Raw genomic sequence first — 17,242 nt, 5'->3', positions numbered from 1 at the left:
ACCATCTAAACCACTGAGAATCACTGAACCATCTAAACCACTGAGAATCATTGTACCATCTAAACCACTGAGAATCACTGTACCATCTAAACCACTGAGAATCATTATACAATCTAAACCACTGAGAATCACTGTACCATCTAAACCACTGAGAATCATTATACCATCTACACTACTGACAATCATTGTACCATCTAAACCACTGAGAATCATTATACCATCTAAACCACTGAGAATCATTGTACCATCTAAACCACTGAGAATCATTACACCGTCTAAACCACTGAGAATCACTACCATCTATACCACTGAGAATCATTATACCATCTAAACCACTAAGAATCACTGAACCATCTAAACCACTGAGAATCATTATACCATCTAAACCACTGACAATCATTGTACCATCTAAACCACTGAGAATCATTGTACCATCTAAACCACTGAGAATCACTGTACCATCTAAACCACTGAGAATCATTATACCATCTACACTACTGACAATCATTGTACCATCTAAACCACTGAGAATCATTATACCATCTACACCACTGAGAATCATTATACCATCTACACCACTGAGAATCATTATACCGTCTACACCACTGAGAAACATTATACGATCTAAACCACTGAGAATCATTATACCATCTACACCACTGAGCATCATTATACCATCTACACCACTGAGCATCATTATACCATCTACACCACTGAGAAACATTATACGATCTAAACCACTGAGAATCAATACCATCTAAACCACTGAGAATCACTACCATCTAAACCACTGAGAATCATTATACCATCTAAACCACTGAGAATCATTATACCATCTACACCACTGAGAATCATTAAACCATCTAAACCACTGAGAATCATTATACCATCTACACCACTGAGAATCACTGTACCATCTAAACCACTGAGAATCATTATACCATCTAAACCACTGAGAATCATTGTACCATCTAAACCACTGAGAATCATTACACCGTCTAAACCACTGAGAATCACTACCATCTAAACCACTGAGAATCATTGTACCATCTAAACCACTGAGAATCACTGTACCATCTAAACCACTGAGAATCATTGTACCATCTACACCACTGAGAATCATTGTACCATCTAAACCACTGAGAATCATTATACCATCTAAACCACTGAGAATCACTGTACCATCTAAACCACTGAGAATCATTACACCATCTAAACCACTGAGAATCATTATACCATCTAAACCACTGAGAATCACTGAACCATCTAAACCACTGAGAATCACTGTACCATCTAAACCACTGAGAATCATTATACCATCTAAACCACTGAGAATCATTATACCATCTAAACCACTGAGAATCATTATACCATCTAAACCACTGAGAATCACTACCATCTAAACCACAGAGAATCACTACCATCTAAACCACAGAGAATCACTGTACCATCTAAACCACTGAGAATCATTATACCATCTAAACCACTGAGAATCATTATACCATCTAAACCACTGAGAATCATTATACCATCTACACTACTGACAATCATTGTACCATCTAAACCACTGAGAATCATTATACCATCTACACCACTGAGAATCATTATACCATCTACACCACTGAGAATCATTATACCGTCTACACCACTGAGAAACATTATACGATCTAAACCACTGCGAATCATTATACCATCTACACCACTGAGAATCATTAAACCATCTAAACCACTGAGAATCATTATACCATCTAAACCACTGAGAATCATTATACCATCTACACCACTGAGAATCATTAAACCATCTAAACCACTGAGAATCCTTATACCATCTACACCACTGAGAATCACTGTACCATCTAAACCACTGAGAATCATTATACCATCTAAACCACTGAGAATCATTGTACCATCTAAACCACTGAGAATCATTACACCGTCTAAACCACTGAGAATCACTACCATCTAAACCACTGAGAATCATTGTACCATCTAAACCACTGAGAATCATTGTACCATCTAAACCACTGAGAATCATTATACCATCTAAACCACTGAGAATCATTGTACCATCTAAATCACTGAGAATCATTATACCATCTAAACCACTGAGAATCACTGTACCATCTAAACCACTGAGAATCATTACACCATCTAAACCACTGAGAATCATTATACCATCTAAACCACTGAGAATCACTACCATCTAAACCACTGAGAATCATTATACCATCTAAACCACTGAGAATCACTGAACCATCTAAACCACTGAGAATCATTATACCATCTAAACCACTGAGAATCATTATACCATCTAAACCACTGAGAATCATTATACCGTCTAAACCAGTGAAATATATTATCCATAACCTCAATCATTGTATTTTCAGTTGTTTGAGTCTGGTGTACAAAAGTAAAAGAACGGGAAGCATAGAAATAGAGCACATAGAACAGATCTACCGCTTCTTAGACTGGCTTTCATTTAGAATGACAGATCTATAACTCACATTTCCATGTGTATTGGATTGGGTCGCCCAGAAATGTACATATTGCCACTTGAAAGGTTTCATCTGAAACAAAAAAATTCAGCTTTATCAAAGTATTTTAAAACCGTCTATCAGGGCCACCTCAGCCTCACATACACCCTGTGAGTTAACCAGCAAATAGTCCCGACTGTGTATACTTAGCGAACTTGGTAAAATATGTAAATATTTTAACGGCTCTAAAACTAAATGAAGGGGGTTCCTATCTCGTCCCATCTCAGGGAACGGATGAATTATGGGACCTGGGAAGATTTTCGAATATTTCCCAGAAGCCCAGAGTCATGAGAGGTAAACACCATGCCTGTCTGTTTTGCGCTGGTCTAGTTGTTTCTATGACAACCTGTACCGCACAGAGGTCCGCTATAGTTCCACACGGTATCTTTACTCATCTCTCATCTGGGTTCCTGCTACAGGTTCCACTATAGCTCCACACCTGGGTTGCACTATAGCTCCACACCTGGGTTCCTGCTATAGCTCCACACCTGGGTTCCTGCTACAGGTTCCACTATAGCTCCACACCTGGGTTCCACTATAGCTCCACACCTGGCTTCCTGCTATAGCTCCACACCTGAGTTCCTGCTACAGGTTCCACTATAGCTCCACACCTGGGTTCCTGCTACAGGTTCCACTATAGCTCCACACCTGAGTTCCTGCTATAGCTCCACACCTGAGTTCCTGCTACAGGTTCCACTATAGCTCCAAACCTGGGTTCCTGCTACAGGTTCCACTATAGCTCCACACCTGAGTTCCTGCTATAGCTCCACACCTGAGTTCCTGCTACAGGTTCCACTATAGCTCCACACCTGAGTTCCTGCAACAGGTTCCACACGGTATTTTTACTCATCTCTCATCATAGAATGATTTGAAGCCTTTTACCCTGGCAGCTAAACTCATCGGTACACTAGCAGTGGCTGCCAGTCCTGACGTCAATGGGAACTGCCATCTTTGGATTGGATTTCTATGGTTGGTTTCCCTTTCACAAATTTCAGAACACAATTGCGATAAAAATGTAGGCGTACCATTTGGAAAGCACTCCTGAAAAGTAAATACTAATCTGTCTGTAGAAGGTAAACACTTTTTTCTCAACAACTTTTGAGCGGTTCTGAGCAAACAGCACTGTTTTTCAAAGTACACTCTTACAAAAAGGGTTCAAAAAGGGTTCTTCCGCTGTCCCCATAAGAGAACCCTTTTGGTTCCATGTAGAACCCCTTTTTGGTTCCAGGTAGAACCCTTTTAAGTTCCAGGTAGAACCCGTTTTGGTTCCAGGTAGAACCCTTTTTGGTTCCAGGTAGAACCCTTTTTGGTTCCAGGTAGAACCCCCTTTTGGTTCCAGGTAGAACCCCTTTAAGGTTCCAGGTAGAACCCATTTTGGTTCCAGGTAGAACCCCGTTAAGGTTCCAGGTAGAACCCATTAAGGTTCCAGGTAGAACCCTTTTTGGTTCCAGGTAGAACCCCCTTTTGGTTCCAGGTAGAACCCCTTTAAGGTTCCAGGTAGAACCCGTTTTGGTTCCAGGTAGAACCCCGTTAAGGTTCCAGGTGGAACCCGTTAAGGTTCCAGGTAGAACCCTTTTTGGTTCCAGGTAGAACGCCTTTTTGGTTCCAGGTAGAACCCCTTTTTGGTTCCAGGTAGAACCCCTTTTTGGTTCCAGGTAGAACCCCTTTAAGGTTCCAGGTAGAACTCTTTTGGGTTCCATGTAGAACCCTCTGTGGATGACGGTTCAAACCGATGTTTCCCAGTCAGAGTTGATTAAAAAATATATATATATTTTGTTCCCGGTTGTTTTGAATGTGGCATTAGAGTTGGGATTATATTTCGTTGTCTAAACAAAAGACTGTTTACACCTTCTGTATCCTGTGCATGTGTCAAATAAACATAGATTGTATTTGATGTAGTGTGTGTTTACCAGAGACGGTAATGTGAAGAACAACATGACCTGAACCAAAGTCAGATTAGGATATAGGCCAAGGACGAGAGAAAGTGTGTTTTTACTACTACTTTATTCTACTACTTTCACCACTTTTAAGTCTTGAAATCTTTGGTTGTTTACTACACTGCCTTACTCCCTCTATTTAGCAAATGGCTTCACTTGTGAATCCTTAAAGAGATGGGTGGGACTAAGGATTAAGAGGGTGTGAACAATGTTGAATGGGTGTAGACAAAGAAGAGCTCTCCAGTAGCTACCAAAACATTCAAGAGCCATTTTACCATAAGTGGAGTTACAAATTTATCAAATGTTTCTACATTGGACCGGATCCAGGTGGTGGGTAAAATATATACACTCAGTGTACAAAACATTAAGAACTACCTTACCCTGTTCAAAGGCACTTCGATCTATTGTCATACCCATTCACCCTCTGAATGGCACACATACACAATCCATGTCTCAATTGTCTCAAGGCTTATAAATCCTTCTTTAACCCGTCTCCTCCCCTTCATCTACACTGATTGAAGTGGATTTAACAAGTGACATCAATAAGGGATCATAGCTTTCACCTGGATTCACCTGGTCAGTCTATGTTCATAATGTTTTGTACATTCAGTGTATATTATATATCAGGGTTAGCGTTAGGAACATTTGGCGTCCGGACAAGTGACTGGGAAGATTTAAAAAAACGGCCATCCATATGCCTAAGCCTTTAGGGCGACCACCCATACAGTCAGCACCTTCATTAAACCAGGGGAAATGGCCAAATGAAACACATTTACATGTCATTAAAACAGCCTATTACATATGACATGTCATTATAACAGTCTATAACATATAACATGTCATTATAACAGCCTATAACATATGCCATGTCATTATAACAGCCTATAACATATAACATGTCATTATAACAGCCTATAACATATAACATGTCATTATAACAGCCTATATCATGTCATTATAACCGTCTATAACATGTCATTATAACAGTCTATAACATGTCATAACAGACTATAACATGTCATTACATATGACATGTCATTATAACAGCCTATAACATATGACATGTCAGCCTATAACATGTCATAACAGACTATAACATGTCATTATAACAGCCTATAACATGTCATTATAACAGTCTATAACATGCCATTATAACAGCCTATAACATGTCATTATAACAGCCTATAACCTGTCATAACAGACTATAACATGTCATTATAACAGCCTATAACATGTCATTATAACAACCTATAACATGTCATAACAGACTATAACATGTCATTACAACCTATAACATGTCATTATAACCGTCTATAACATGTCATTACAGCCTATAACATGTCATTATAACAGCGTATATAACATGTCATAACAGACTATAACATGTCATTATAACAGTCTATAACATGTCATAACAGACTATAACATGTCATTACATATGACATGTCATTATAACAACCTATAACATGTCATAACAGACTATAACATGTCATTATAACAGTCTATAACATGTCATTATAACCGTCTATAACATGTCATTATGACCGTCTATAACATGTCATTACAACCTATAACATGTCATTATAACAGCCTATAACATGTCATTATAACAGCCTATAACATGTCATTATAACAGCCTATAACATGTCATTATAACAGACTATAACATGTCATTATAACAGCCTATAACATGTCATTATAACAGCCTATAACATGTCATTATAACAGCCTATAACATGTCATTATAACAGTCTATAACATGTCATTATAACAGCGTATATAACATGTCATAACAGACTATAACATGTCATTATAACCGTCTATAACATGTCATTATAACAACCTATAACATGTCATTATAACAGTCTATAACATGCCATTATAACAACCTATAACATGTCATTATAACAACCTATAACATGTCATTATAACAGTCTATAACATGTCATTATAACAACCTATAACATGTCATTATAACAGTCTATAACATGTCATTATAACAACCTATAACATGTCATTATAACAGTCTATAACATGTCATTATAACAACCTATAACATATGACATGTCATTATAACAGCGTATAACATATGACATGTCATTATAACAACCTATAACATGTCATAACAGACTATAACATGGCATTATAACCGTCTATAACATGTCATTATAACAACCTATAACATGTCATTATAACAGTCTATAACATGTCATTATAACAGCCTATAACATATGACGTCATTAACACAGCCTATAACATATGACATGTCATTATAACAACCTATAACATGTCATTATAACAGTCTATAACATGTCATTATAACAACCTATAACATGTCATTATAACAGCCTATAACATGTCATTATAACAACCTATAACATGTCATTATAACAGACTATAACATGTCATAACAGACTATAACATGTCATTATAACAGTCTATAACATGTCATAACAGACTATAACATGTCATTACATATGACATGTCATTATAACAGCCTATAACATGTCATTATAACAGCCTATAACATATGACATGTCATTATAACAACCTTGTATTTCTATTTCTACCACACTTTTATATTGTTTTATTGGTTTTTACACGTTCTCCACCCTTCGCCACCTTCTACTTTCCTAAAACAATAATTGTCCGGTTCATCTGCCAGAGAATTGAGCACTAAATGCATAGACCTGTAGGTTATAGGTGTCCACTGTATTAATAGTTTAAAATACTATATATACATATAAATACTATATATACATATATATATAAGAGAAGGCCTAGCCTCTGAGAGAGAGAGAGACAGAGAGATAGGCCTGTGTCATGCTACCACACCAACAGGAATTTCTTTATTCTTGCCAGATGGCTACTGCGTCTGCTATACACATATAGAAGTACAGAAGGAGGTTAAATTCGTTAATTTCCTATCAGAATATATATATTTTTTTATAAAGATAAGCATTATATTGTTATATTATAAGAATAACTCTGGTAGGGCTGAAACATTCTTCTTCACCTCAAATTTGTAGCAACGTTTTAATTTAATGTCATATGTTGGACATCCTTTTACTGTCCATCTCTAATGCTGAACTGTTACGGACTACTGAGTTCCTCCAAGCTCTTTCTCTCTCGCTCTCCAAGACAAAGGGTCATAAAGGGGTAAATCACATCTATTAGTGATACCATGTAATCTCACAGGACTACAAAAGGACTCTACTGTATCCCCCCTCAACTCTCTTAGCCTCTTATCCTGCTGGACCTCTCGACTCTGGATCTACATCTTCAGCAGGCCAACCACAGGCCCTGGACCTTTGCCTTAAATGGCAAGAACTGGTAACTGGTAAATTTAGGGAAAAAGTACCTTTTAGGGAATATATCTGTGATCCAGTAGAGAAATTGGGACAGAAGTGCCCACTAAACAGGGTCAGAAGAAGACAGCAGCTTTAAAAGAGCCTGAACGGTACATTCCAGATAACCTTCTTCAAGGACAAAGAGCTAGTGTAACCTAAACGGTACATTACAGATCCCCGTCTTCAAGGAAAGAAGGAGACAATTAGAGCACTTGAGTCTTTGCAACTCAAGCAAGGAGCCTACAAAGAAGAGCAACAAGCATAAGGACACCAACTCAGGACTAGAGGAGACACCTGAAGGAGGAACCACCCAACTCAGGACTACAGGAAACACCTGAAGGAGGAACCACCCAACTCAGGACTACAGGAGACACCTGAAGGAGGAACCACCCAACTCAGGACTACAGGAGACACCTGAAGGAGGAACCACCCAACTCAGGACTACAGGAGACACCTGAAGGAGGAACCACCCAACTCAGGACTAGAGGAGACACCTGAAGGAGGAACCACCCAACTCAGGACTAGAGGAGACACCTGAAGGAGGAACCACCCAACTCAGGACCAGAGGAGACACCTGAAGGAGGAACCACCCAACTCAGGACCAGAGGAGACACCTGAAGGAGGAACCACCCAACTCAGGACTACAGGAGACACCTGAAGGAGGAACCACCCAACTCAGGACTAGAGGAGACACCTGAAGGAGGAACCACCCAACTCAGGACTACAGGAGACACCTGAAGGAGGAACCACCCAACGCAGGACTACAGGAGACACCTGAAGGAGGAACCACCCAACTCAGGACCAGAGAAGACACCTGAAGGAGGAACCACCCAACTCAGGACTACAGGAGACACCTGAAGGAGGAACCACCCAACTCAGGACTAGAGGAGACACCTGAAGGAGGAACCACCCAACTCAGGACCAGAGGAGACACCTGAAGGAGGAACCACCCAACTCAGGACTAGAGGAGACACCTGAAGGAGGAACCACCCAACTCAGGACTAGAGGAGACACCTGAAGGAGGAACCACCCAACTCAGGACTACAGGAGACACCTGAAGGAGGAACCACCCAACTCAGGACTACAGGAGACACCTGAAGGAGGAACCACCCAACTCAGGACTACAGGAGACACCTGAAGGAGGAACCACCCAACTCAGGACTAGTGGAGACACCTGAAGGAGGAACCACCCAACTCAGGACTAGAGGAGACACCTGAAGGAGGAACCACCCAACTCAGGACCAGAGGAGACACCTGAAGGAGGAACCACCCAACTCAGGACTACAGGAGACACCTGAAGGAGGAACCACCCAACTCAACCAGAAAGAACACTGACATCTTCTTATTTTATTCTCCTCCATGCAGCCTGAACCATCAAGAAACCACAACAGACTGATTATAACACCATTTAATGTTCAGGATCTCCAGGTCTTCACGTCTTATCTTTCATGATTATTCTCATTATGTTTGTAAATATTTCGATGAGTGTTATTACATTTTGTTTGTATAAATCAGTTGTGTTTGTCTTGTTATTCAATCTGGTGTTTTCTCTAATGACCTTAGTGATCACTGTTTTACAGCCTGTGTTCGTAATGGCTGCTCAGTGAAACGACCTGTCAAGATTTGTCATAGACGCTTGCTAAAAAACTTTTAATGAGCAAGCCTCTAAAATGGTATAGAATCAGCTTGATCCCCTCTGTCGAAGAAGCTTGGACCTTCTTTTTTGATATTTTCAGTGGTATTGTTAACAAACACGCCCCCATAAAGAAAACAAGTATTAAAAACAGGTTCAGCCCCTGGTTCGACTGTGATCTTGCAGAGTTAGTCCACCTCAAGAATTGCATTTGGCGAAAGGCTCGGCACACACATACTCAGGCTGACTGGCTCTAATTCAGGCAAATGAGAAATAAGTGCACTCAGGCTATCCGGAAGGCCAAAGTTAGTTACTTTAAGGAGCAGTTCTCTCTCTGTGGGTCTAACCCCAAGAAGTTCTGGAAAACGGTTAAAGACCTGGAGAATAAACCCTCCTCCTCACAGCTGCCCATGTCCCTTAATGTTGATGATGTTGTTACTGACAAGAAGCACATGGCTGAGCTCTTTAACCTCTCTTGGGTAGGGGGCGGTATTTTCATGTCTGGATGAAAAGCATGCCCAAAGTAAACTGCCTGTTACTCAGTACCAGAAGCCAGGATATGCATATAATTAGTAGATTTGGATAGAAAACACTCTGAAGTTTCTAAAACTTAAAATTATGTCTGTTAGTATAACAGAACTGATATGGCAGGCGAAACCCCGATGAAATACCATCCAAAAACCAAAAAAAATCTGCCTACCCCTATTTTCAATGGCTATCACTTTTATTATAAGGCCAAGTCCTCCCAGATTGCAGTTCCTAGGGCTTCCACTAGATGTCAACAGTCTTTAGAAAGAGTTTCAGGCTGGTTTTTGGAAAAATTTGCCAGAAATTGTAGTTTTTCTAGGTGGCTCCGATTTTTGGCTGTAGTTTTTCCAAGCGTGTGGAAGAGAGCGCGTTCTTTGGTATTTTTCTCCGGTTAAGACAATAACGATACTCCATCTTAAATTTTATTATTTATTTACGTATTAGGGTACCTAAGGTTTGATTATAAACGTTGTTTCACTTGTTTGGAAAAGTTTATTAGTAACGTTTGGGATTCATTTTGTATGCATTTTGATGGAGGGAAACTGGGTGGATTATTGACTGAAGCGCGCCAGCTAAACTGAGTTTTTATGGATATAAAGAAGGACATTATCGAACAAAAGGACCATTTGTGATGTAACTGGGACCTTTTGGAGTGCCAACAGAAGAAGATCATCAAAGGTAAGGCATATTTTATATCGCTATTTCTGATATATTATTTTTTTTTTTCATGTGTTTGTGTGCGGTGCGCTGTCCTCAGATAATCGCATGGTTTGCTTTCGCCGTAAAGACTTTTTGAAATATGACACAGCGGCTGGATTAACAAGAAGTTAAGATTTATTTTGATGTATTACACTTGTGATTTTATGACTTCATTAAGTCAGGATTCCTGTTTGACTCAGCCATGCCTCCTTGCCCACTCAAAATTTCCTCATCTCCCACCCCATTTAATGCGACTATCCCCTATGCTCCTCCCTCTTTTTCCTCTGCCCCACTACAAAGTTTCTCCCTGCAGGCAGTCACTGAGTCCGAGGTGCTAAAGGAGCTCCTTAAACTTCACCCCAAAAAACATCTGGTTCAGATGGTTAAGAACCTTTCTTCTTTAAGGTTGCTGCCCCTATCATCACCAAGCCTATCTCTGACCTTTTAAACCTGTCTCTCCTCTCTGGGGAGGTTCCCATTGCTTGGAAGGCAGCCACGGTTCATCCTTTATTTAAAGGGGGAGATCAAGCTGATCCTAACTGTTATAGGCCTTTTTTAAATTTTTCCCTGTTTATCAAAAGTGTTAGAAAAACTTGTCAATAATTAACTGACTGGCTTTCTTGATTCTAAGCTTTTGTTGTGCTGCTTTTTTATTGACTTGGCCAAAGCTTTTGATACGGTAGACCATTCCATTCTTGTGGGCCGCGAAGGAGTATTGGTGTCTCTGAGGGGTCTTTGGCCTGGTTTGCTAACTACCTCTCTCAAAGAGTGCAGTGTATAAAGTCAGAACATCTGCTGTCTCAGCCACAGCCTGACACCAAGGGAGTACCCCAAGGCTAGATCCTAGGCCCCATGCTCTTCTCAATTTACATCAACAACATAGCTCAGGCAGTAGGAAGCTCTCTCATCCATTTATATGCAGATGATACAGTCTAATACTCAGCTGGCCCCTAGAGCTTGAGGTAGTCACCTCATACAAGTACTTGGGAGTATGGCTAGATGGTACACTGTCCTTCTCTCATCACATATCAAAGCTGCAGGCTAAAGTTAAATCTAGACTTGGTTTCCTCTATTGTAATCGCTCCTCTTTCACCCCAGCTGCCAAACTAACCCTGATTCAGATGACCATCCTACCCATGCTAGATTACAGAGATGTAATTTATAGATCGGCAGGTAAGGGTGCTCTCGAGTGGCTAGATGTTCTTTAACCATTCGGCCATCAGATTTGCCACCAATGCTCCTTATAGGACACGTCACTGCACTCTATACTCTGTAAACTGGTCATCTCTGTATACACGTCACAAGACCCACTGGTTGATGCTTATTTATAAAACCCTCTTAGGCCTCACTCCCCCTATCTGAGATATCTACTGCAGCCCTCATCCTCCACATACAACACCCGTTCTGCCAGTCACATTCTGTTAAAGGTCCCCAAAACACACACATCCCTGGGTCACTCGTCTTTTCAGTTCGCTGCAGCTAGCGACTGGAACGAGCTGCAACAAACACTCAAACTGGACAGTTTTATCTCAATCTCTTCATTCAAAGACTCAATCATGGACACTCTTACTGACAGTTGTGGCTGTATAGCGTGATGTATTGTTGTCTCTACCTTCTTGCCCTTTGTGCTGTTGTCTGTGCCCGATAATGTTTATACCATGTTTTGTGCTGCTACCATGTTGTGTTGTCATGTGTTGCTGCCTAACTATGTTGTTGTCTGAGGTCTCTATGTAGTGTTGTCTCTCTTGTCGTGATGTGTGTTTTGTCCTATATTTCAATGTTATTTTTTAATCCCAGCCCCCGTTACCTGCAGGAGGCCTTTTGTATTTTGGTTCTTATTGTAAATAAGAATTTGTTCTTAACTGACTTGCCAAGTTAAATAAAAGTTGGAAACTCTGGGAAAGAACTCCAATTGATTCTGAAAGTATTCATACCTTCAGATTATTAGTAATCTTACAGAGTTATTACTAAAATACTGGACTGTAGCCTGCAGTGTCAGCCTGTAATACTGGACTGTAGCCTGCAGTGTCAGCCTGTAATACTGGACTGTAGCCTGCAGTGTCAGCCTGTAATACTGGACTGTAGCCTACAGTGTCAGCCTGTAATACTGGACTGTAGCCTGCAGTGTCAGCCTGTAATACTGGACTGTAGCCTGCAGTGTCATCCCACAATACTGGACTGTAGCCTGCAGTGTCAGCCTGTAATACTGGACTGTAGCCTGCAGTGTCAGCCTGTAATACTGCACTGTAGCCTGCAGTGTCAGCCTGTAATACTGGACTGTAGCCTGCAGTGTCAGCCTGTAATACTGGACTGTAGCCTGCAGTGTCAGCCTGTAATACTGGACTGTAGCCTGCAGTGTCAGCCTGTAATACTGGACTGTAGCCTGCAGTGTCAGCCTGTAATACTGGACTGTAGCCTGCAGTGTCATCCCACAATACTGGACTGTAGCCTGCAGTGTCAGCCTGTAATACTGGACTGTAGCCTGCAGTGTCAGCCTGTAATACTGGACTGTAGCCTGCAGTGTCAGCCTGTAATACTGGACTGTAGCCTGCAGTGTCAGCCTGTAATACTGGACTGTAGCCTGCAGTGTCAGCCTGTAATACTGGACTGTAGCCTGCAGTGTCATCCCACAATACTGGACTGTAGCCTGCAGTGTCAGCCTGTAATACTGGACTGTAGCCTGCAGTGTCAGCCTGTAATACTGGACTGTAGCCTGCAGTGTCAGCCTGTAATACTGGACTGTAGCCTGCAGTGTCAGCCTGTAATACTGGACTGTAGCCTACAGTGTCAGCCTGTAATACTGGACTGTAGCCTGCAGTGTCATCCCACAATACTGGACTGTAGCCTGCAGTGTCAGCCTGTAATACTGGACTGTAGCCTGCAGTGTCATCCCACAATACTGGACTGTAGCCTGCAGTGTCAGCCTGTAATACTGGACTGTAGCCTGCAGTGTCAGCCTGTAATACTGGACTGTAGCCTGCAGTGTCAGCCTGTAATACTGGACTGTAGCCTGCAGTGTCAGCCTGTAATACTAGACTGTAGCCTGCAGTGTCAGCCTGTAATACTGGACTGTAGCCTGCAGTGTCAGCCTGTAATACTGGACTGTAGCCTGCAGTGTCATCCCACAATACTGGACTGTAGCCTGCAGTGTCAGCCTGTAATACTGGACTGTAGCCTGCAGTGTCAGCCTGTAATACTGGACTGTAGCCTGCAGTGTCAGCCTGTAATACTGGACTGTAGCCTGCAGAGTCATCCCACAATACTAGACTGTAGCCTGCAGTGTCAGCCTGTAATACTGGACTGTAGCCTGCAGTGTCAGCCTGTAATACTGGATTGTAGCCTGCAGTGTCAGCCTGTAATACTGGACTGTAGCCTACAGTGTCAGCCTGTAATACTGGACTGTAGCCTGATTCCTGTGATTAATCGTTTTGGCTATTTAAGCTTCATTAGGAGTTAGCTAGAGCCGATTTGAAATCAGAAGCAGAAACGTATTTTATTTTTCACTAATTATTACGCCAATTTAGCCCCTTGACCTGTCCTTTGTTTATGCCATATTCACAACGAAGAGCATTTTTTATATGACTGGGCGCCATTTAGGTTAGGGTTCTTGACAGGCAAACGTGCAAGATGTAAAAAGTGTCTGTCTCATGAAATTGTCATTAATTTGATCTCCAGCTTGTAGGCTACAGAAAAGGCCATATACTTTTAGGCTACCATTGGCTATATGCTACCATAGGCTATATGCTACCATAGGCTATATGCTACCATAGGTTATAGGCTACCATAGGCTATGGGCTACCATAGGCTATAGGCTACCATAGGCTACCATAGGCTACCATAGGCTATAGACTACCATAGGTTATAGGCTACCATAGGCTATAGGCTACATAGGATATAGGTTATCATAGGCTATAGGCTACCATAGGCTACCATAGGCTATAGGCTACATAGGATATAGGTTACCATAGGCTATAGGCTACCATAGGCTATAGGCTACCATAGGCTATATGCTACCATAGGCTATAGGCTACCATAGGCTATATGCTACCATAGGCTATAGGCTACCATAGGCTACCATAGGCTACCATAGGCTATAGGCTACATAGGATAGGATATAGGTTACCATAGGCTACCATAGGCTACCATAGGCTACCATAGGCTATAGGCTACCATAGGCTATAGGCTACCATAGGCTACCATAGGCTACCATAGGTTATAGGCTACCATAGGCTATAGGCTACCATAGGCTACCATAGGCTATAGGCTACCATAGGCTACCATAGGCTATAGGCTACCATAGGCTACAGGCTACATAGGCTACCATAGGCTATAGGCTACCATAGGCTATAGGCTACCATAGGCTACCATAGGCTATAGACTACCATAGGTTATAGGCTACCATAGGCTATAGGCTACCATAGGCTACAGGCTACATAGGCTATAGGCTACCATAGGCTATAGGCTACCATAGGCTACCATAGGCTATAGGCTACATAGGATATAGGTTATCATAGGCTATAGGCTACCATAGGCTACCATAGGCTATAGGCTACATAGGATATAGGTTACCATAGGCTATAGGCTACCATAGGCTATAGGCTACCATAGGCTATATGCTACCATAGGCTATAGGCTACCATAGGCTATATGCTACCATAGGCTATAGGCTACCATAGGCTACCATAGGCTACCATAGGCTATAGGCTACATAGGATAGGATATAGGTTACCATAGGCTACCATAGGCTACCATAGGCTATAGGCTACCATAGGCTACATAGGCTACCATAGGCTATAGGCTACCATAGGCTATAGGCTACCATAGGCTACCATAGGCTACCATAGGCTATAGGCTACATAGGATATAGGTTACCATAGGCTATAGGCTACCATAGGCTATATGCTACCATAGGCTATAGGCTACCATAGGCTATAGGCTACATAGGCTACCATAGGCTATAGGCTACCATAGGCTATAGGCTACCATAAGCTATAGGCTACTATAGGCTACCATAGGCTATAGGCTACTATAGGCTACTATAGGGTACCATAGGCTATAGGCTACATAGGCTACCATAGGCTATAGGCTACATAGGCTACCATAGGCTATAGGGGCGGCAGGGTAGGTTGCAAGTTTAAATCCCCCAGCTGACAAGGTACAAATCTGTCATTCTGCCCCTGAACAGGCAGTGAACCCACTGTTCCTGGGCCGTCATTGTAAATAAGAATTTGTTCTTAACTGACTTGCCTAGTTAAATAGGCTACCATAGGCTATAGGTTACCATAGGCTATAGGTTACCATAGGCTATAGGCTACCATAGGCTACCATAGGCTATAGGCTACCATAGCCTATAGGCTACCATAGGCTACCATAGGCTATAGGCTACCATAGCCTATAGGCTACCATAGGCTATAGGTTACCATAGGCTATAGGCTACCATAGGCTATAGGCTACCATAGGCTACCATAGGCTATAGGCTACCATAGGTTACCATAGGCTATAGGCTATCATAGGCTATAGGCTACCATAGGCTATAGGCTACCATAGGCTACCATAGGCTATAGGCTACCATAAGTTACCATAGGCTATAGGCTACCATAGGCTATAGGCTACCATAGGCTACCATAGGCTATAGGCTATCATAGGCTATAGGCTACCATAGGCTACCATAGGCTATAGGCTACCATAGGTTACCATAGGCTATAGGCTATCATAGGCTATAGGCTACCATAGGCTATTATGCTAAATTCTTCTATCATGTATATGACATAGAATTGCATGAAATGCAAAAAACAATTACAGAATCTGCTACAAGAAAATGTGTGGAAATCCTAAAAACGTGTCTGCTCAACTGTATGCCACTACGCAAATGCAATCATAGATGCATGCAATGTTTTATGATTCTACCCCCCCCAGCACCCCAGCACCCCCAACTCAAAACATCTTCCCTCGGCTATGGAGGAGAGGAGAGGAGGGGAGAGGAGGGCAGGGAGGAGAGGAAGGAGGGGAGGGGAGGGAGGAGAGGGAGGAAAGGAGAGGAGGAGAGGAGGGAGAAGAGGGAGTAGAGGAAGGAGGGGAGAGGAGGAGAGGAGATGAGGGAGGAAAGGAGAGGAGGACAGGAGGGAGGGAGGGAGGGAGGGAGGGAGGGAGGGAGGAGGGAGGGAGGGAGGGAGGGAGGGAGGGAGGGAGGAGGGGAGGGAGGAGAGGAGAGGAGGGAGGGAGGAGGCAAGGAGAGGAGAGAGGAGAGGATAGGAGGGAGGAGAGAAGAGGAGGAGAGAATATGTAGAGGCGGAAAGAGGAGAGGAGGAGTGTTTAACTTACCGACCCATAGAGCTCTCCTCTCTCGTTCATGCCCAGGTAGAGTCCTGCATCCACTCCTCTAATACTGACCAGCCCTACAGCCAGACTGATGAACTCTAGGATACCTGGAGAGGACAGAGACAAAACCTGTCAGAGATATAGTTTAACTTATAGCACTGGCCAGACTGATGAACTCCACGATGGAGAGGACAGAGACAACACCTGTAAGAGATATAGAGATAGATCTAGAAATTATAGAAG

At 42.1% G+C, this 17,242-nt stretch overlaps 1 protein-coding gene across 1 annotated transcript in view; it reads right to left on the bottom strand.

The window, feature by feature from the left end:
• LOC123743241 (fibroblast growth factor 16-like) overlaps positions 1-17,242 on the bottom strand; it is a 47,031-nt gene that overhangs the window by 16,164 nt on the left and 13,625 nt on the right. The window contains exon 2 of the mRNA XM_045719405.1: positions 17,003-17,106. Within this exon, the coding sequence (XP_045575361.1) occupies positions 17,003-17,106 (104 nt within the window). The remainder of the gene's footprint in view (positions 1-17,002; positions 17,107-17,242) is intronic.

The sequence above is a fragment of the Salmo salar genome, chromosome ssa05 (assembly GCF_905237065.1).
Source record: "Salmo salar chromosome ssa05, Ssal_v3.1, whole genome shotgun sequence".
Lineage (NCBI taxonomy): Eukaryota > Metazoa > Chordata > Actinopteri > Salmoniformes > Salmonidae > Salmo > Salmo salar.
Note: the sequence above shows the minus strand (reverse complement) of the source record. Positions and strands in the feature narration are given on the sequence as shown.